General features: G+C 59.3%; 2 protein-coding genes across 5 annotated transcripts; one reads left to right on the top strand and one right to left on the bottom strand.

Moving 5' to 3' along the window:
- Positions 1–79: 79 nt before the first annotated feature.
- Positions 80–12372, bottom strand: ENTPD8 (ectonucleoside triphosphate diphosphohydrolase 8). Of its 3 annotated transcripts, none has more exons than XM_040606772.1 (10): positions 12167–12372; positions 7166–7297; positions 6616–6733; positions 5427–5577; positions 4638–4797; positions 3878–4108; positions 2024–2287; positions 1499–1609; positions 1209–1343; positions 80–563 (listed from the first exon to the last, which is right to left on the bottom strand). In XM_040606772.1, exons 2-10 carry the CDS (start codon positions 7283–7285, stop codon positions 372–374), a joined length of 1482 nt encoding a protein of 493 aa, XP_040462706.1. In that variant the 5' UTR covers positions 7286–7297; positions 12167–12372; the 3' UTR covers positions 80–371. The 3 variants fall into 3 exon arrangements, with proteins under 3 accessions (XP_040462706.1, XP_040462705.1, XP_040462707.1); XM_040606771.1 differs by lacking the exon at positions 12167–12372 and adding an exon at positions 10052–10623; XM_040606773.1 differs by lacking the exon at positions 12167–12372 and adding an exon at positions 10056–10623.
- Positions 11264–18616, top strand: LOC121093860 (ectonucleoside triphosphate diphosphohydrolase 8-like). 2 transcript variants are annotated; one of them, XM_040606775.1, is made up of 10 exons: positions 11264–11474; positions 11780–11917; positions 12563–12680; positions 13354–13504; positions 14210–14369; positions 14899–15129; positions 16722–16985; positions 17356–17466; positions 17731–17868; positions 18228–18616. In XM_040606775.1, the coding sequence occupies exons 2-10, from the start codon at positions 11792–11794 to the stop codon at positions 18435–18437; spliced, it is 1509 nt and encodes a 502-aa protein (XP_040462709.1). In that variant the 5' UTR covers positions 11264–11474; positions 11780–11791; the 3' UTR covers positions 18438–18616. The 2 variants fall into 2 exon arrangements, with proteins under 2 accessions (XP_040462709.1, XP_040462708.1); XM_040606774.1 differs by lacking the exon at positions 16722–16985 and having other exon boundaries at positions 11407–11474.
- Positions 18617–18806: the final 190 nt, after the last annotated feature.

Below are 18806 nucleotides of genomic sequence, written 5' to 3'. Positions count from 1 at the left end.
TCCCACAGCTGTTGGGAGAGCAGCCAGCAGGACTGGAACTGCTAAGGAAACTGTACTAGGCTGGTTAGTGACTTTCATATTTGAAAAACAAAACTGATTTTATTTCTAGTTTGAATTTACCTGGCTTCATCTAGCCACCAGCTCTGTCAGCTTTTGTCAGCCAGATAATGGAGTCTTTTCCTCTTGGAGGTACTTGGAGAGCTCAAGACGCCTTTGTCATCTTCAACATCTTTACAGAGATGACCCAATTAGACCTGCTGAACAATGGATATGGGTCCAATGCACTCATTCTTCTCCCGCTTCCACCTTCCTTAGCACCACTCCCCTGCCTGGTTTAGTGGGCAGGATGCCTCTAGTCTGGAGGCTGGGAGCTACTTCGTTTTCCAGAAACACTGGAGGAAAATGGCCACCAGGCCTGCCACTATGGCCAGCACAATAAAGGAGATGGCACCTGCCCACAGACTGGGCTGGTTCCCCTTGATGGGTTCCAGAGCCTCCGTGGGGATCATGTTGGTGAGGTTCAGCATGAAGCCCAGTGTCCATCCGATGTCTGTGTTTGCTGCCTGAGGTGAGAGAGCAAAGGAGATCACCCAAACTGGTACTGGTAGCTTTGGTGCAAGGGACTGACGGACACCTCTCCCATGAGCTGTCCCAGCTGTGATTTCACACATGGACCTGGCTGAGGTGAACCTGATCGTGCCAGCAGCAGTTACACAGAGAGCTTTCCTGTCCCTCCTTCAAAAGGGCTAAGGGGCAGCTGAGCGTGGATGGCTGCTCTGGTCCAGATCTGCCTCTGTGACCTGCATGTGAATTTGGATCTGAGCTTTCCTCCTCCCCCATGATCCTTCAGATTTGGTCATATTCTGGTTCAAATGGGTCATGGGGCCACCAGTACCTCTCATACTCAGTCAATTCTGCCCCAACAGCAGAGACCAAGGTGGCCAAATCCTGCTCTGCACTTTTCTGACCCACTTAAAATTAGCTTGCATTCACGCCAGAGTAAGTGAGAAACAAGCTGGCGTCAGAGGTTTGGGGGCAGGTCAGAAAGAGTGAAGCACTGCTAGGACCGCTGGGTAGCAGCCATGAGATGAGGACACATTTCTGGTGCTGGGGACTCCAGGGATGCTGCTCCTGAGCACGTCTTTGGGCCAGGGCAAGGATGCGGCCACAGCTGCCTGCCCGCTCCCGCTGCCCCACAGGGGGCTTACCTGCTGGCTGAAGTGGATGCTGCTCCACGTGCGCTCGTTGAACTTGTAGCCATCAAGCAACAGCGTCAAGCTGTAAATTGCCATGGAGCAGTATTTGTGTAGATACTCAGTCTTCTGTGGGAAGGTCTCCACCAGCTGTGTGGCCATCAGGGGACACAATGCAATAGGGAATGAAAGAGATGCTCAGAAACCCTCCCCAGCCCAGGGAGCCAGAGGACATGTGCTTTCTGGGCAGAGATCTGGGACAGGACAATCACAGGGCTTCTTGCTGCCCTTCACAGGGCTCTCACCTCCGACCAGTTCTTCTTGCAGAAGGTCTGGACTGTGGAGTTGACATGATTTAGAGATTGCTGGCTGGTCAGGTTCAGGAAGTGGAAGGTGTGGTAGAACCCGGCAAAGGCCTGGAGAATAAGGGGAAATGGTAAAAACTACATCTCCCTCACCCAAGAAAAAAGACCCAGAGCCCCCTCTTGCTTGGGGAGGGAGTCCTATTTAATTCCCAGGGCTCTGCACTCAGCACCCACTTGATGGTCTGCCAAAAAGTCTTGGAGCTGGTTGACAAGCCCTGAGGATGCTGCTTGCACTCTGAGCTAGTTCCAGCTTGCTCCTTGGGACAAGATTCTCCTGTTTCCCTCAGGGAGGGCTGGGACATCGCAGGAGGCAGAAGCCACCTCCCAGCATAGGATAAGAGTCCTCATTGCAGATGGGACCAACTCTGAGGTCCTCTCTCACCACTCCTTCCCACAACTAGTGGCAGAGGAGACTCCCACCCTCCATCCTCCCCCACCGTAGTTGCGGGGATGGAGGCTCCTTACAAAGAACTGTCCCCTCACGGGCGGCTGATAAACCCCGTTGAACCCGCACGTTGTGTTGGCCCCACAGCTGAAGTTGAAGAGTCTCTGGATGGCGGCACTGCACGCTGCTGGGTCCCCTGTCCCTGTCACCGTGAGCGTCTGTGCACGGCTGGCTGTGCCTGGTGCATGCACGCAGGGACTGTCGTAGAGGTCTGCCGTGGTGATGTTCTCCCGGTATCCCTTGGGGTAGCAGGGATGCGATATCTGCTGGGCAGGCAGGCTGCCCTGGAGAGAGCAGGAGCCGTTAGCATCGCCCTGGCACTGAGGATGAGGAGGGAAAGGAGGGAAAGAGCCCATAGGCAGCAGCACCTGTTCCCACAGCCAGAGGCAGGACCGCAGCAGGCTGGCTCCACCATCCCGTGGGCTCTCGCCCGCGGGGTGCAGGCACAGAATCGTGGGGACAAGCATGGCATGGCCACGCTGTGGTCACGAATCAGCTGCAGTGGTGGTTGCATGCCCGAGGCCCTGGGGGTTTGCACCCTGTGCTGAGTGGGGACCCGTTTTGTCCCCACTCTTCCTTCGCAGGCGCACCAGGCTCAAGGGAGAGCCAAGGCTGGGAAGCCGTTTAAGCAGGAGCAAAAAGGACACTGCCTTCCCTTTGCAACGTGCCCTGGATGTGGCCTTTTGCCTGTTCCCACCAGCATAAGCCGGCGCTGAGCCCTCGACCCACAACCAAGCTGTGGGCATGAGGGTCCCCTGTGCGACGGCAACACCACCCTTCACCTTCCCGTGCCCAGCACCTACTGCTGCAGACCGGTACGTTCTGATTTCTGCCCATCAAACCAACCTATCCATTGCCATACTGGTGCTAAAAAGTCTCACTGGGTCTTCCACAACCTCCCAGCAGCCAGCAGGTTCCCTCCTCCACGGCTGGGTCCTTCCAGTTCCCCCTGTGAGTACGACTGAGCTGACGCAGCCCCTCCATCAGGACAGGGATGGAGACCTGGTGGGCAAGATGTCCCTGGGACGGGGGGCCCCAGGCACCCACCATCCTGGCCACGCCTGTGGTCAGGCACCTGCTTTGGGGTGTCCATCTCCATCTCGGCTCGGTCCTGCCCTCTGTGGTTAAACATACCCCCAAAGCACTATCTAGACCCTAGAAGTGAGGAGAAGCAGGATCCATCCTTTGCATGAGTAACCTGCCCATGGCTTTTGCTGGTCCTGCTGCTGGCCCCACCACTGAGCTGTGCTGGGGTGGTGATGCTACTGCCAGCCCGTGCCTCCCCACGGGGGTGGCCAACCTGCTCCCAAGGGCAGTGCGTGCTCTCTGCCGGCACGGAGAGCTTGTTGCTCCTGGCAGTCACTCTGTTCCCACCGCATCTTGCAGGCTCTGGCCCAGAAAGAACCAAAGATGCAGCCCGCCTGCGTGCTCCCCGAGCATCTCCGTCTCCCACAGCACTAGAGCGGTGTGCTGCGCCCAAGGTGAGACGGGAGGATGCTGCTTACTGGTGGAGCAGTGTGCAGGAGGTGTGTTGGGAATCCTCTGTCTGGGCAGAAATTGAGGAAGGGCGAGTGAATGGGGACAGAGAAGAACCCGAGGATACAGCTGGGCTTGGGAAATAATGGAAAATATCATTACGCGTCAGCATCTGGGGAGAAGGGAGCCCTGGCAGGGAGCTACCATCATCTTCCACCCAAATTAGAGAATATTTTGATTCAGTGGATGAAATCTAAGCCTCTCCCAGGTGCTTCAATTCATGAAAGCTCCCAATTCCCTAACAGTTTTTCCAGAGGCCTGCTCAAAATTCCTGGAAGACATTTTATGAGGCAATGGGAAATGGTTGAGCAGATCCTGGTGACCAGTGGCCGTAGTACCTGGTGGAGAGCTGCCAGCAGCATCTTCAAGGCCTGCATCTGCCCGTAGCAGAGGTAGCTGTGGGTGTAGAGCGAGTAGTTGGTGCCGTACAGCCTGAAGAAGACAGAGGTGTTCTTGTCCTCGATGGGGACGCCAGGCTGGAAGGTTATTTGTGTCGAGGCACCTCCAAGGTCCAGAGCTCCAAGAACTTCAGTGTCCCGTGGGTGTTCCCATTTCTCTGCAAAGGAGAACTGGCCCAATAAGACAGCAAGTGTTAGTCTGAACTGGAGGGAATCACAGTCCCTGTCCCTTCCCTCAAGGTTTTGAGGGCTCAGAGACCCTGAGGGACCTTTCACGTCCTGTCTCCCTGCTTAACCTCTTCCTACCTACATCCTCCTTGACCCACATAAACCTCCATGTAGCACTGGGATCCATCCCCTTGGCCTCTGCACATCAGCTGGGATCCAGAGATTTGAGGAGGGAAAGAGGAGCACTTTCATCTGGGGTCTGATACTGCTGCATCCCTGTGATACCAAAACTGACCCATACGTAGAGGGAGAGCATAGGGCCACGCTGAGCTGGACACAGAGACCTTTGATTCTGTTAGTCCCATCGGTGGAACTGAATGTGCAGTTCACAACCACAGGCTACATTCATTTGGGTGACTAGTGCTCTAAAACTGGAATTTTCTCTCCTCTGGGCATGAAGACAGTTGGCTGTGGCTCAGACAGGTGTATGTACATTGCTGACCCCTCCTCTGCCCATTCCCCGAGCCCACACCTTGACGAGCGTCTCCAGCAGGTAGTTGACGGTGATCCAGCCGAAGGAGCCCTCCTCGTTCCCCGTGAGAACCCGAGCTCCGCGGAAGTCCACAGGGTACTCGGCGATGGCCTTGGAGACCTCAGCAAAGACCTGCTCGGCCTTGGTGCTGTTCTGCTCCCTGCCCGGGGAAGGAGGGGACTGTCACGCCGTGCAGGAGGCGATGGCTGGGGAGCTTTTGGAGCAGGCGGACAGCAAGGGGCTGCTGCCTCATGCCAAGGAGCGGGGCTGCTTGGGCACGTGGCACATGCCCGTCCCTCGCTGCCCTGCCTGCGGGCCGCAAGCCACCAGATCCCTCAGCGTCTGCGCAGGGAGACTCCCTGCAAACGCCGCCTGAGCTCTGCCTGAGCGTGCGGGAAGGCTCCTGCAAGGCTGCCAAAGGAGGTTCCTCAGCTCCGGGGCTGCTGCCAGCCTGGTGCTGCCGTGGGCTGGGGGGGTCCCCATGGGCGTGGAGAGGGGCTCTCTTGGACACCCCGTCAGACTGCAGGCGTGGATGCTCTGCCCATCGCCATGGCCTGCCCAGGAAGCAGCTCCCCGTGCCCCAGCCCCCCGTGCCCCAGCCTCCCATGCCCCAGCTCCCTATGCCCCAGCCCCCCGTGCCCCAGCCCCCCGTGCCCCAGCCCCCCGTGCCCCAGCCCCCCGTGCCCCAGCTCCCGTGCCCCAGCCCCCCGTGTCCCAGCTCCCCGTGCCCCAGCCCCCTGCACTGGCTGTGACACAGAAACGCATGGTGGGGAAGGGGTGGGAGGTTACCTCAGCAGCCGCATGCCCGCTGTGGCCCCCAGGTAGGTGGGGGTCTCCCGCTGCTGCTCCACCGGGATGATCTCCATGGCCTTGTCCAGGCAGGGCTTCAGGCTGGCTCCAGCCCCCGTGGCGTTGTCTGCGTAGCTGGAGATGCCAGGTCCTGCAAGAGGGCACCCCGTGATGGAGTGAGCTCAGTGCCACCCAGGAGGGACAGGGCACCAGGGGACATGTCTACCCAGAAAGTCCCCAGGGGTTTTTCCCATCCAGCCGTGCCCTTGCCAAGGGTGTCCCTGGAAGGGCAGTGCTCAGGGCTGGCTGCCACGGCCACAGCACGCTGCAGGAGCGGGCAGCAAGCTCCTGCTCTGGATGGAGGGGGAGGGCTGCGGTGTGTGTCTTGTGATGCTGAGCACATGCTTCACCCCAGGGAGGCCAAACTGCCCCTGTGTGGCCAGCCAGTCCCACAGGACTTGGTTGACAAACAGAGCAGTTCCTTATTTCCCCAGGGAAGAGGCAGGCTCTCTTTGTCCTGCCCGGGTGGCCCATGTGCCCAGAGGCACGTGCAGAGGTGCCCTCTACACAACTTGTTTGACATCCTATTTTTAGATACCGGCACTGGATCTGAGCACCCAGCATGGTGCTGTCGTGGGTAGGGACAGGCTCTGGGGTGGAAATATCACTATTTACTTACAGCTGTGCACACCATTATTGCCATTAGCCCACGCACTCTCTCTGTTACACTTTGCCCTCTGCCAGACCTTTGCAGTTAACCAGTAACTGCCACAGCACTGCTGCAGAGCCTGGATTTGAGGTCAAGATGAGCTCTGAGCCCTCTCGCCCCCTGCCCAGGCACCTCTGCCCTGGCCTGGTGGCCTTTGCCAGTCCCAGCCCAGCTCCATGCACCATTTATCTGGCCCTACCTCCCCTCCTCAGCCTAATCCTTTCCTCCAGAGAGCCCAGTCCTTGTGCCAAAGCCCGACAGCTGCTTTGCAATAGGAATAAATGCCCCTGTGGGTATTTATAAACGCCCAATAAATAAATACCCTTTGGTGCATTCGCTGTTTATGACAGTTGGCATGAACCAGCCAACTCGCCCTGGCACTGTGGGACAGCCACGGTGGCAAGCACCAGGGCCAGCAGCCCCAGCAGCCCTCAGCTGAGCAGGGGCAGGGAAGAGGGACGGGCACGTCCCAGCACTCACCGGACACAGTGCACGCCTCCACCTGGGAGACGATGCCGGTGCCGTTCTCCTTGTCCGCAGGCCACCGGTAGATGTAGAGAGCTGTGTGCGTGGAGCCGGCGTCAAACACCAGACCGTACTGGAGGAGACAGAGGGGGCACAACATGTCAGAGGGTGCAGACCACCTTCACCTGCTGCAGAGCGGGCTGAGCTCCAGGAGACCCAGCAGAGCTCAGGGTGGGCGGGGGAACCTCAAGTGGCTGAACAAAGAGTGTCACCAGGACAGGGAAAGCCCTGTGGCACTGCAGTCACCAACTGTGTCGGGGACAAGGATCCACCACAAGCCCTTGGTGGGGGGATGCTCTGCTGTGAAAAGGCTGTGTGTGCTGTAGGGCCAGTCACAGTGGCTGAACTCTGCCAGAGCCACCTGACAGGCCAGCCTGTGTGGGAATTTGTCCCCATCGTGGTGACAAACAGCATAGCCTGTCTGAAACCTGGGGAAACTCCCGTACCAAGGGGTAGCCAGCACGCATGTGAGAGTGGGCAGCTGCACTCCTCCCATAGACCCTACCTTGATGCTGGGAGGCAGAAACACAACCTTCACATCCACGACGCTCAGAATAAGGGCAATGATGCTGAAGACACAAGTGGCTGCCAGGAGACCTGCAACGGCCTTGGGTTTGTAGTCCATTCCTCCTCCAACCTGCAAGAACAGCCCCAACCCCCAGCTCACACCTCTGCATTTGCAAGGCCGTTTGGAAATGCAAATCTCATGGATGGATATGGGACCTGCCAAGATGGGACTTTCCCCTTCCCTAACAAGGGCTTGAAGCCATCCTCTGGTGCATGGCTGCTCTTATGGGAGGCTCCTGGCAGTCTCGGTGCTGGGACACCCTCTCCTTCAGAGCATTCCCTCCCTGGGGGATTTTCAGCGTGGGTTTTTCAGCCCTGCCTTCTCAGCTGCAGCCCTTCAGGCCCCTCTCTGCACGCAGCCTGGACTCACCTCACCCCTCTGCCCTGCTCAAACTGCCGGCTGGGTGGCAGGTCAGCATCTCCCTTCCCAGCAGCAGCACTGGGGGAAGCATGGCAGTGGCTGGTGGGAATCCCAGACTGGGAGCAGGACCATGCCCTGGCAGGTTCCCAGCATGACCATCCCCTCCAGGGTGCAGAGCCACATCCCCCTGGCACCCATCTGCTGCCATTGTAACCTGCACCCTCACAAAACCCATCCCACAAGATTTGGGACCATCAGGTCACATCTGTTGCCCAACAGGCCCAGAATGTCCCTGAGAAGGTCCCCTCTGCTTCAGACAGAGGAAAAACATCTGCAGGCATGTCTCCTGTCTGGTCCAGCTCTCAGCTCTTGGTGATGCCACAGCAGATAAGCAGACATGCAGGGACAGTGTCCTTGCCTGCAGGCGGTCCCCAAGCCTCTCCTGCAGCCCCAAGGGCAGGCAGACGGGCCGAGGCAGAAAGCTCCTGCTGATCTGGGCACACGCAGCCCCGTAGCCAGGCTGGCATGCTGGCAGCAATAACATGGCACTGGCAGGCGAGGCCAGCGGGGTGCAGAGGAGCCCTTGGGAACCAGAGCAGGTCCTGTCCCTCCCACTTGTCCGGTCAGAGCTCAGCTTCCAGCAGAATCAGCCCTGAGACATCAGTAAGAAATTGCAGGGGAGAATCAAAGCCAAAGGGTCTGGCTGTCAGCACACAGCAGCTGCCATGTCCATGTGCTCAGCACCCCACAGCTGGTCCAGATGTGCTTTTCTAAATGCACAGCTCTCCCTCCTCCTCCTGTACCACCCTGCTCCGTGCCACTGGCCGCACAGGCAGCGCTCCATCCAGTGTCAGGCTGCAAGCCAGACTCCAGCCGAGTGGTGGATGTCCCGAGAGCCCTGGACACAGCCTAGAGAAGCAGTTTAACCCAACCAGTGCTTTGGGGTGGCACCTGGACGTTGTCACTTGGCTACGCAATCCTCCGGTGAGTGCATAAAAACACAGAAAAATTCCCTTGCCCTTTCTTCAGGCCAGGTCAGTGGCTTGAATAGGAGAGAAAAGACCTTTGGCAAGATCAAAGGAGATGCTGATTCCTGTTTCAGAATCAGCATCTGTGGTGACAAACTAGGGGAACCAATCTCCTGCGTGACATGAGATGTATAAGGATGGATAGCAGCTGTTCTTCTGGCCCAGGTCATGGGACACGGAACCACAGGAAACCCTTATCTAGACCTTATCCTACAGCCAGGAGCCCTTCCCTGCATGGTGGCTATGGCCAGAAGAGATCATATGGAAGCAGCTGATGAATCCCTATGTTGTCACATCTCCAGTCCTACCAGCCCTGCTGGAGTTCTCCCAGATATAACTGTGTTGTTGGGGTGTGATTCCCCTGCTCCAAGTAACAGAAATGGCAAAATTTCCCAGCCCAGCCCACATCCTGGAAAATTCTGTCTCTGTGCAATAGAAGGATAAGAAATGCTGATAAATTGCACCATCCTGCATGCAGGAGCAAATGGGAAATGGGCTCCATTTGCTCTAGTTGGGACTAATATCCCTTTTGACCGGGCAGGAGGCAACACCCAAAGGCAGCACAGAGCCAGCCAGGGCTGGGGAGGAGAGTGGGGAATGGGGAGGGTGCCCAGCAGGTGGAAAACAAGACGAGAGGCATGTGAGAAGCTGATTGAAAGCCCAACCTTTCAGGAGCACCCCGGGGCTGACCAGCACCAATACCCGCTACCATCCGTGGCAGGTTCAGTTCAGCAGCAGGGATGGGAAGGTGGTGGGATGTTTCCAGAGCTAGGGAAGAGGCACAGTGCTTCGAGGAGCAATGCCCATCCGTTTCAATGCATTGGAAGTTCACAGCTATGCATTTGGGCCACCACGGCACTTGTTTGTGTGTGACTGGGCACACCGAAGTGCTGTACAAACACCCAGGGGGTGTCCCTCACCTTGCAGCGTCCCGGGCCTCAGCATTCCGGAGGAAAGGCTCAGAGGCACTGTTGGAGCTAAACTATCTGTTGCTCAGGAACATGGGAAGCAGACTTCCCCACTGTGCACACTTGGGATTTGAAAGTCAAAAGGGCTCTTAAGATGACAAGAAAGATGGTGAAAATGCACACCGGGAGCATCTTTGCCAGGCAGAGCGGTCCCCTGCCTCCCGTCTCTCCCACCAGCGCTGGGGCTCAGCAGTGTCCTCCACGCCTTGTCCATGTCCCCTCCATGCCCCACAGCGTCCTGTCCATGTCCCCTCCGTGCCCCTTTGCCCCCTGCACCATGAGCACCTCCTGCCGCGAGCGGCTGCCCCAGCCCTCTCCCTCCTGCCCCTCCAGCCCACGGACTCTGTGTATCCCCAGCACCCGGCTCTGCTGCCGGCCAGGGCGCACCCAGGGCTGAGCCCCCCACCACCCTGCTGAGCAAAGCTCCCTCCAGGGACCCCCAGCCCCCTCCCCAGCCTGTGGCTCACCCACGCTGCTCCGTGGTGCTGCTCCCAGCACTGCCACGCTCGCCCTGGTGTCCGTTTGTGTCAGCTTGTACCTGGAGTGCGGAGCCCCGGTCCTGGGACAAAGGCTGCCCCGAGTCCCCGTACGGCCCTCCCCTTGGCCCGGGACCAGAACCTGCCCAGGAGAGCTTGTCCGCGGGGCTGGGGCTGGAGAGCCAACTTGAAATAGCAGCCCGTGTTAACCACTTCACTGCTGGAGGGGCGCCTGGGACACCTCCACCCATAGGGGTGGTGGGGGTGGCCGAGCTGCCCAGCAGGGGCTCAGTGTGGGGGCAGCTCCCCATGATGCTCATGAAGAGCCGTGCCTGCCCTTCTGCCCCTCGGGGAGCCGGCGAGCGGGCTGGCCCTGGGATGAAGGCAGCGACCGAGGTCTGGAAGCCCCACAGACATCCCTGCTGCCTAAACACACCGCAAGGTGAGGCATGAGCCAAGCCTGCCACCAGGCTCTGCCCTACCCCACACTGCCCCATTGCTGGCAGGGGGGTCCAGGACAGAAACAGGAGGGACCTAGCAGGTGGAGGCCTGTCCCCATGGCCAGGGACCTGTCCATAAAGCCATCCCCATGGGACCCATCCCCTTGGAACCCATCCCCTTGGGACCCATCCCCACAGCCAGGCATCCATCTGACTCCATGGCCAGGGTCCTGTCCTCACAGCCAGGGTCTCGTTGCCCCAGGGTGGTGCAGAAAGAGGTGCAGGCAGGCTGGGGTGCTGCCCTGCTCCTGCCACTGGGCATCCCTGCTCCCACTGCTGGGCATCCCTGCTCCCATCGCTGGGCATCCCTGCTCCCGTGGCTGGGCATCCTTGCTCCCATCGCTGGGTATCCCTGCTCCCATTGCTAGGCATCCCTGCTCCTGCCGCTGGGCATCCCTGCTCCCATCACTGGGCATCCCTGCTCCCATCACTGGGTATCCCTGCTCCCGCCGCTGGGTATCCCTGCTCCCATCACTGGGCATCCCTGCTCCTATCACTGGGTATCCCTGCTCCCGCCGCTGGGCATCCCTGCTCCCATCACTGGGCATCCCTGCTCCTGCCGCTGGGCATCCCTGCTCCCATCACTGGGCATCCCTGCTCCCATCACTGGGTATCCCTGCTCCCATCACTGGGCATCCCTGCTCCCATCACTGGGTATCCCTGCTCCTGCCGCTGGGCATCCCTGCTCCCATCACTGGGCACCCCTGCTCCCACTGCTGGCCATCCCTGCTCCCATCACTGGGCACCCCTGCTCCCGCCGCTGCGCCGCAGGCAGCACCACGCTCCCGCCCCGGACATCCGAGGCCAGCACAGGCCTCACTTTCGCTTTCTGTCGCTCTGCTGGGCTGGGCGCAGGCAGAGCTGCGCAGGGCTGGCGCACCCACGCTGGAGGAAGGAGGGTGCTCCCAGCACAGGTATGCGGGTGGGTGAACACCGTGACCGTGGCCACCCTGTCCCTGGGGGCAGGCAGGAGGGAGCCTTTGCCCCTGGCTTTTCCCGGGATGGGAGCTGCCGGCAGGCGAATGCCCAGGCTGAGTCCTGAGTCCCATGGGGCATGTTCACGGGCTCCACACCTGGCTGCTTCCATGTCCCAGGGGGTCGTTAAGGGAGTGCGTGGTTCCCAAGCTTCTGGGACAAGGGGACCCCAGGAAAAGCTGAAGAGACAGGGCAGGGGCAGATGGGTTGGGGCTGCCTTTGCGAAGACCACCCATCCCCACAGCCTGGTGCGGGGATGCAGACACGGCTGTTCCGGGCAGTGGGCTGGAGCTCAGCGGCCGTGCTAGCAGTGCTGGGGGTGGCCGTCTTCCTCCTGGTCCTGACCTCGGTGAAGGATGCTGCCCTTCCTACAAGGAACAAAGTAGGTGCCCAGTGGGACCTGGGGGAGCTAGGGAATGATCACCAGCCCCTTTCCACCTCTCATCCTTCCATCAGCCCTGCCTTCCTCTCTGCTTGCAAGTCTTCCCATAAGCAGCCCAGCTTTTCAGGGCTTAACCTAATCAAGGTAGCACTGGGCAGATCAGCCACCCTCCCGAAACCACAGTCCTGGCTCCTTGCTAAGGATGGGAGCGAAGAGCAGCCCTCCTCCTGGGACTGCTCTGTCTCCCACCTCAGACACCTCTTCTCTCTTTTCAGACGTCCATGTCAGCCGGTGGGTTTACATCTGTGCCTCCTGTTGCTTTCTGCTGGCTGGCTGTTAAAAAAATGGTCAGGGCTTGTGAGCTCTGCTACTCCCAAAGGTCTGGGAGCAGCTTTGGCAGCCTGAACTGGATGCCTCCCTGCTCTGCAAATGACCCTGCTGACCTGCACATCTCCCCTTTCTGAGCTGTAACTCCCCTGAATGGCTAAATCAGGGCAGCTAGAGGTGGAGCAGAGCTGCTGGAGGGAAGTGGAGGTGCAAACCCCTGCTGCTTGCATTCGTGCGAGGGAAGTGAGAGCAGAGGCTCTCAGAAACCACAATGGCACTTGGTGCAGCCCCGAGATGTGTCCTCTCTGTCTCCTCCAGTACGGTCTGGTGTTTGACGCCGGCTCCACGCACACAGCTCTCTACATCTACCGGTGGCCTGCGGACAAGGAGAACGGCACCGGCATCGTCTCCCAGGTGGAGGCGTGCACTGTGTCCGGTGAGTGCTGGGACGTGCCCGTCCCTCTCTCCCAGCCTCCTGGATCGCTGTCCCAGACTCTGACAGCATTGCCAATGATCTGAGTCAGTCAGCCTGTGCTGGGCTGAAGGGAGATGGGCTGGTGGGAGAACCAAAGTGTTAGGGGGGATAGTTTGCACCTTAGGGCGCCCTACAGTAATTGGGTGATCCAGAGGTAAGCAAGGAATTTGGCCCCCAGTTAGCACGGTATCTAGAGCCAGTCCAGTCTTGCAAGCCAGTGTGTGTGCATCAACTCACAGCTTGGGATGCTGGATGTGGAGAGTTTGCTCCTTCTCCCATGCAACCACTTCCTTGGCTCTTCTTCCCACAACGCCTCTTCATAGCCTGTTTCATAACGTGCAGCCTCATGTTCCCACGGGGCCTCCTGAAAGATCTGCAGAAGTCACTAAACATAATGTGTTTCTGCGGATTTTATTGTATGTGGTTCCTAACTACTCTTTATGTCAGCAGTTTTCATTTGGCATCTGTATGGCACCAAACACAGCAGCATTTCGGGCTGTGACAGGGACATCTGGATATTGCCAAGAAATTCCAGAGAGCTCCCTGAGCCTGGGGAATGGAACACATGTCCCCTGGTGCCCTGTCCCTCCTGGGTGGCACTGAGCTCACTCCATCACGGGGTGCCCTCTTGCAGGACCTGGCATCTCCAGCTACGCAGACAACGCCACGGGGGCTGGAGCCAGCCTGAAGCCCTGCCTGGACAAGGCCATGGAGATCATCCCGGTGGAGCAGCAGCGGGAGACCCCCACCTACCTGGGGGCCACAGCGGGCATGCGGCTGCTGAGGTAACCTCCCACCCCTTCCCCACCATGCGTTTCTGTGTCACAGCCAGTGCAGGGGGCTGGGGCACAGGGGGCTGGGGCACGGGGGGCTGGGGCACGGGGGGCTGGGGCACGGGGAGCTGGGGCACGGGGGGCTGGGGCACGGGGGGCTGGGGCACAGGGGGCTGGGGCACGGGGAGCTGGGGCATGGGGAGCTGGGGCATGGGGAGCTGGGGCACGGGGGGCTGGGGCATGGGGAGCTGGGGCACGGGGGGCTGGGGCACAGGGGGCTGGGTCACAGGGGGCTGGGGCACGGGGAGCTGCTTCCTGGGCAGGCCATGGCGATGGGCAGAGCATCCACGCCTGCAGTCTGACGGGGTGTCCAAGAGAGCCCCTCTCCACGCCCATGGGGACCCCCCCAGCCCACGGCAGCACCAGGCTGGCAGCAGCCCCGGAGCTGAGGAACCTCCTTTGGCAGCCTTGCAGGAGCCTTCCCGCACGCTCAGGCAGAGCTCAGGCGGCGTTTGCAGGGAGTCTCCCTGCGCAGACGCTGAGGGATCTGGTGGCTTGCGGCCCGCAGGCAGGGCAGCGAGGGACGGGCATGTGCCACGTGCCCAAGCAGCCCCGCTCCTTGGCATGAGGCAGCAGCCCCTTGCTGTCCGCCTGCTCCAAAAGCTCCCCAGCCATCGCCTCCTGCACGGCGTGACAGTCCCCTCCTTCCCCGGGCAGGGAGCAGAACAGCACCAAGGCCGAGCAGGTCTTTGCTGAGGTCTCCAAGGCCATCGCCGAGTACCCTGTGGACTTCCGCGGAGCTCGGGTTCTCACGGGGAACGAGGAGGGCTCCTTCGGCTGGATCACCGTCAACTACCTGCTGGAGACGCTCGTCAAGGTGTGGGCTCGGGGAATGGGCAGAGGAGGGGTCAGCAATGTACATACACCTGTCTGAGCCACAGCCAACTGTCTTCATGCCCAGAGGAGAGAAAATTCCAGTTTTAGAGCACTAGTCACCCAAATGAATGTAGCCTGTGGTTGTGAGCTGCACATTCAGTTCCACCGATGGGACTAACAGAATCAAAGGTCTCTGTGTCCAGCTCAGCGTGGCCCTATGCTCTCCCTCTACGTATGGGTCGGTTTTGGTATCACAGGGATGCAGCAGTATCAGACCCCAGATGAAAGTGCTCCTCTTTCCCTCCTCAAATCTCTGGATCCCAGCTGATGTGCAGAGGCCAAGGGGATGGATCCCAGTGCTACACGGAGGTTTATGTGGGTCAAGGAGGATGTAGGTAGGAAGAGGTTAAGCAGGGAGACAGGACGTGAAAGGTCCCTCAGGGTCTCTGAGCCCTGAAAACCTTGAGGGAAGGGACAGGGACTGTGATTCCCTCCAGTTCAGACTAACACTTGCTGTCTTATTGGGCCAGTTCTCCTTTGCAGAGAAATGGGAACACCCACGGGACACTGAAGTTCTTGGAGCTCTGGACCTTGGAGGTGCCTCGACACAAATAACCTTCCAGCCTGGCGTCCCCATCGAGGACAAGAACACCTCTGTCTTCTTCAGGCTGTACGGCACCAACTACTCGCTCTACACCCACAGCTACCTCTGCTACGGGCAGACGCAGGCCTTGAAGATGCTGCTGGCAGCTCTCCACCAGGTACTACGGCCACTGGTCACCAGGATCTGCTCAACCATTTCCCATTGCCTCATAAAATGTCTTCCAGGAATTTTGAGCAGGCCTCTGGAAAAACTGTTAGGGAATTGGGAGCTTTCATGAATTGAAGCACCTGGGAGAGGCTTAGATTTCATCCACTGAATCAAAATATTCTCTAATTTGGGTGGAAGATGATGGTAGCTCCCTGCCAGGGCTCCCTTCTCCCCAGATGCTGACACGTAATTGATATTTTCCATTATTTCCCAAGCCCAGCTGTATCCTTGGGTTCTTCTCTGTCCCCATTCACTCGCCCTTCCTCAATTTCTGCCCAGACAGAGGATTCCCAACACACCTCCTGCACACTGCTCCACCAGTAAGCAGCATCCTCCCGTCTCACCTTGGGCGCAGCACACCGCTCTAGTGCTGTGGGAGACGGAGATGCTCGGGGAGCACGCAGGCGGGCTGCATCTTTGGTTCTTTCTGGGCCAGAGCCTGCAAGATGCAGTGGGAACAGAGTGACTGCCAGGAGCAACAAGCTCTCTGTGGTGGCAGAGAGCACGCACTGCCCTTGGGAGCAGGTTGGCCACCCCCGTGGGGAGGCACAGGCTGGCAGTGGCATCACCACCCCAGCACAGCTCAGTGGTGGGGCCAACAGCAGGACCAGCAAAAGCCATGGGTGGGTTACTCATGCAAAGGATGGATCCTGCTTCTCCTCACTTCTAGGGTCTAGATAGTGCTTTGGGGGTATGTTTAACCACAGAGGGCAGGACCGAGCCGAGATGGAGATGGACACCCCAAAGCAGGTGCCTGACTACAGGCGTGGCCAGGATGGTGGGTGCCTGGGGGCCCCCCGTCCCAGGGACATCTTGCCCACCAGGTCTCCATCCCTGTCCTGATGGAGGGGCTGCGTCAGCTCAGTCGTACTCACAGGGGGAACTGGAAGGACCCAGCCGTGGAGGAGGGAACCTGCTGGCTGCTGGGAGGTTGTGGAAGACCCAGTGAGACTTTTTAGCACCAGTATGGCAATGGATAGGTTGGTTTGATGGGCAGAAATCAGAACGTACCGGTCTGCAGCAGTAGGTGCTGGGCATGGGAACATGAAGGGTGGTGTTGCCGTCGCACAGGGGACCCTCATGCCCACAGCTTGGTTGTGGGCCGAGGGCTCAACGCCGGCTCATGCTGGTGGGAACGGGCAAAAGGCCACATCCAGGGCACGTTGCAAAGGGAAGGCAGTGTCCTTTTTGCTCCTGCTTACACGGCTTCCCAGCCTTGGCTCTCCCTTGAGCCTGGTGCGCCTGCGAAGGAAGAGTGGGAACAAAACGGGTCCCCACTCAGCACAGGGTGCAAACCCCCAGGGCCTCGGGCATGCGACCACCACTGCAGCTGATCCGTGACCACAGCGTGGCCATGCCATGCTCGTCCCCACGATTCTGTGCCTGCACCCCGCGGGCGAGAGCCCACGGGATGGTGGAGCCAGCCTGCTGCGGTCCTGCCTCTGGCTGTGGGAACAGGTGCTGCTGCCTATGGGCTCTTTCCCTCCTTTCCCTCCTCATCCTCAGTGCCAGGGCGATGCTAACGGCTCCTGCTCTCTCCAGGGCAGCCTGCCTGCCCAGCAGATATCGCATCCCTGCTACCCCAAGGGATACCGGGAGAACATCACCACGGCAGACCTCTACGACAGTCCCTGCGTGCATGCACCAGGCACAGCCAGCCGTGCACAGACGCTCACGGTGACGGGGACAGGGGACCCAGCAGCGTGCAGCGCCGCCATCCAGAGACTCTTCAACTTCAGCTGTGGGGCCAACACGACATGCGGGTTCAATGGGGTTTATCAGCCGCCCGTCAGGGGACAGTTCTTTGTAAGGAGCCTCTGTCCCCGCAGCTGTGGTGCCGGTGTGGGGTTCTGGGGAACCAGAGGCTGGCCACAACCTCAGGAAAACCACTGTAGAGGAAAGTCTGAATGGTGCCAGCCCTGTAAGCTGGGATGTGCCCGATGCACGGAGACACAGGGTGCTCGCCAGCATGCCAGGCAGACCCAGACCTCTGTTGTCACTGCACCGATCTCTTTTGGTGTGGGGAGCACAGGTCCCTCCCAGAGGGTCAGCAGGCACCACCCTGCGGTGCTGAGGCTTTAGGGACCCCTGCAGAGCACCAGGAGGGAGAGGCTGGGGGGTGGCAGTGTCCTGGATGTTTCACTGACTTGCTACCTTTGGTCTTAAACACCCACAGGCCTTTTCGGGACTTTATCACAACCTTCACTTTCTGAACCTCACTAGAGGGCAGTCCCTGAGCTCAGTCCAAGCCACCATCAGGCAATTCTGCACCAGCAGCTGGGAGAAGGTGAGATCCTGCACAGGCAATGCTAGCCCCTGCCCGTGTTTCTCCTGGGTGCTGGGCAGGCTGAGGGCTCATCCACAGCACAGACCTCAGGACAGGGAAACAGAAGGGAGAGCCGCCCGCAGCCTCCCGGGTCCCCCTTGCTCCTCCAGCCCAGGTGCTCGCAGCTCTTTGCTCCCAGCTGCACCGTGAGGCTTTTCCCCGCAGCGTGGGTGCACCGAGCCCTGCTCCGCGCTGGCAGCCCCCGCTGCTCTTCCACCTCTGCAGGTCCAGAAGGAGTTCCCTACCGAGAAGAGGGACCACCTCCGTGACACCTGCGCAGCCAGCTCCTACACCCTCACCCTCCTCGTGCAAGGCTACAGATTCAACCACACGACGTGGCTTAACATCCACTTCGTCCGGCAGGTAGGAGAGTGCCCAGCAGCTCCCAGTTTCCACACTTTGTGCTGCAAAATGGCTCACGCCCACCCTGCCCCTGCCCTGCCTGGATGGGGGAGCAGGGGACAACGAGGCAGCACGGTCCACTGCCTGCACCCAGGGCAGCTCTGGAGTTACCCCAACAGGCACCTGCTGGGACATCTGCCCTGGGCCATTCTCACTCCCCCCCAGCTTGTCTTACTAATGGGGTATCTGCAGCCCAATGTACAGATGTGGTGGCTGCAGAGCAGGACCTGGGGGTGCAACAGCAAAGGTCTTCTTTAGCTCTCCAGCTTGCATGGTATTTCACAGCCTTTCACATCCCTCTTCCTCCTCTGTCTGCACAGGTAGCTAACATAGATGTGGGCTGGACTCTGGGCTACATGCTCAATCTCACCAACATGATTCCCTCAGAGATTCCCCAGAGAGTCACAGGGCTCAAGAGAAGCAACTGGACAGCAGCCACAGTTTTACTGGCCATCATGCTCATCCTCATCTTCTCCCTGCTCACAGTCATATGCTGCCAAAAAACCCCCTCTGGCTATGAGATGCTCTAGCAGCACTGGCTCCAGAGGCTGCCAAAGCCACTTAGTCCTGCTGCTGTGCTTGTGCGAGGCGCTGCAGACCAGGGAATTGTGCCCACGTGTCCAGGAGCTGTGAACTTGCAATGTGGAGCATCTGTGCCCTGGCCTGGTGAGCTGGAACTAGCACAGGCTTTAAAAAAATCCTTCCTGTAGCTGTGTGTTGTCTGTTTTTTCTTTCTGCTTGTTGCTGCTTGGAGATGCTATAGGAGGGAAGGTATGGCCATTGGGGGCAGGGGCTCAGCACTGGGGGCATGGGGACCACAGTGATGTGGGGCAGCTGGAGACGGTAGGTCAGGGAGAAGGGCTGTCCAGCAGCAACGGACATAGTTGGGACTGAGAAGC

The sequence above is a fragment of the Falco naumanni genome, chromosome 9, assembly GCF_017639655.2.
Source record: "Falco naumanni isolate bFalNau1 chromosome 9, bFalNau1.pat, whole genome shotgun sequence".
Classification (NCBI taxonomy): domain Eukaryota; kingdom Metazoa; phylum Chordata; class Aves; order Falconiformes; family Falconidae; genus Falco; species Falco naumanni.
This window is presented reverse-complemented; position numbering and strand designations above follow the sequence as displayed.

What these genes read in the sequence shown, in the direction of transcription:
- ENTPD8 (XM_040606772.1), bottom strand. Translation starts at nt 7,285, where the DNA reads ATGGACTACAAACCCAAGGCCGTTGCAGGTCTCCTGGCAGCCACTTGT. An exon ending in TGCTGGCAGCTCTCCACCAG is followed by an intron (nt 2,288 to 3,877) that starts GTACTACGGCCA and finishes TGCTCTCTCCAG; the next exon opens with GGCAGCCTGCCTGCCCAGCA. An exon ending in CCGTGAGGGGACAGTTCTTT is followed by an intron (nt 1,610 to 2,023) that starts GTAAGGAGCCTC and finishes CTTATTCTCCAG; the next exon opens with GCCTTTGCCGGGTTCTACCA.
- LOC121093860 (XM_040606775.1), top strand. Translation starts at nt 11,792, where the DNA reads ATGCAGACACGGCTGTTCCGGGCAGTGGGCTGGAGCTCAGCGGCCGTG. An exon ending in CCGTCAGGGGACAGTTCTTT is followed by an intron (nt 16,986 to 17,355) that starts GTAAGGAGCCTC and finishes AAACACCCACAG; the next exon opens with GCCTTTTCGGGACTTTATCA. An exon ending in ACATCCACTTCGTCCGGCAG is followed by an intron (nt 17,869 to 18,227) that starts GTAGGAGAGTGC and finishes CTGTCTGCACAG; the next exon opens with GTAGCTAACATAGATGTGGG.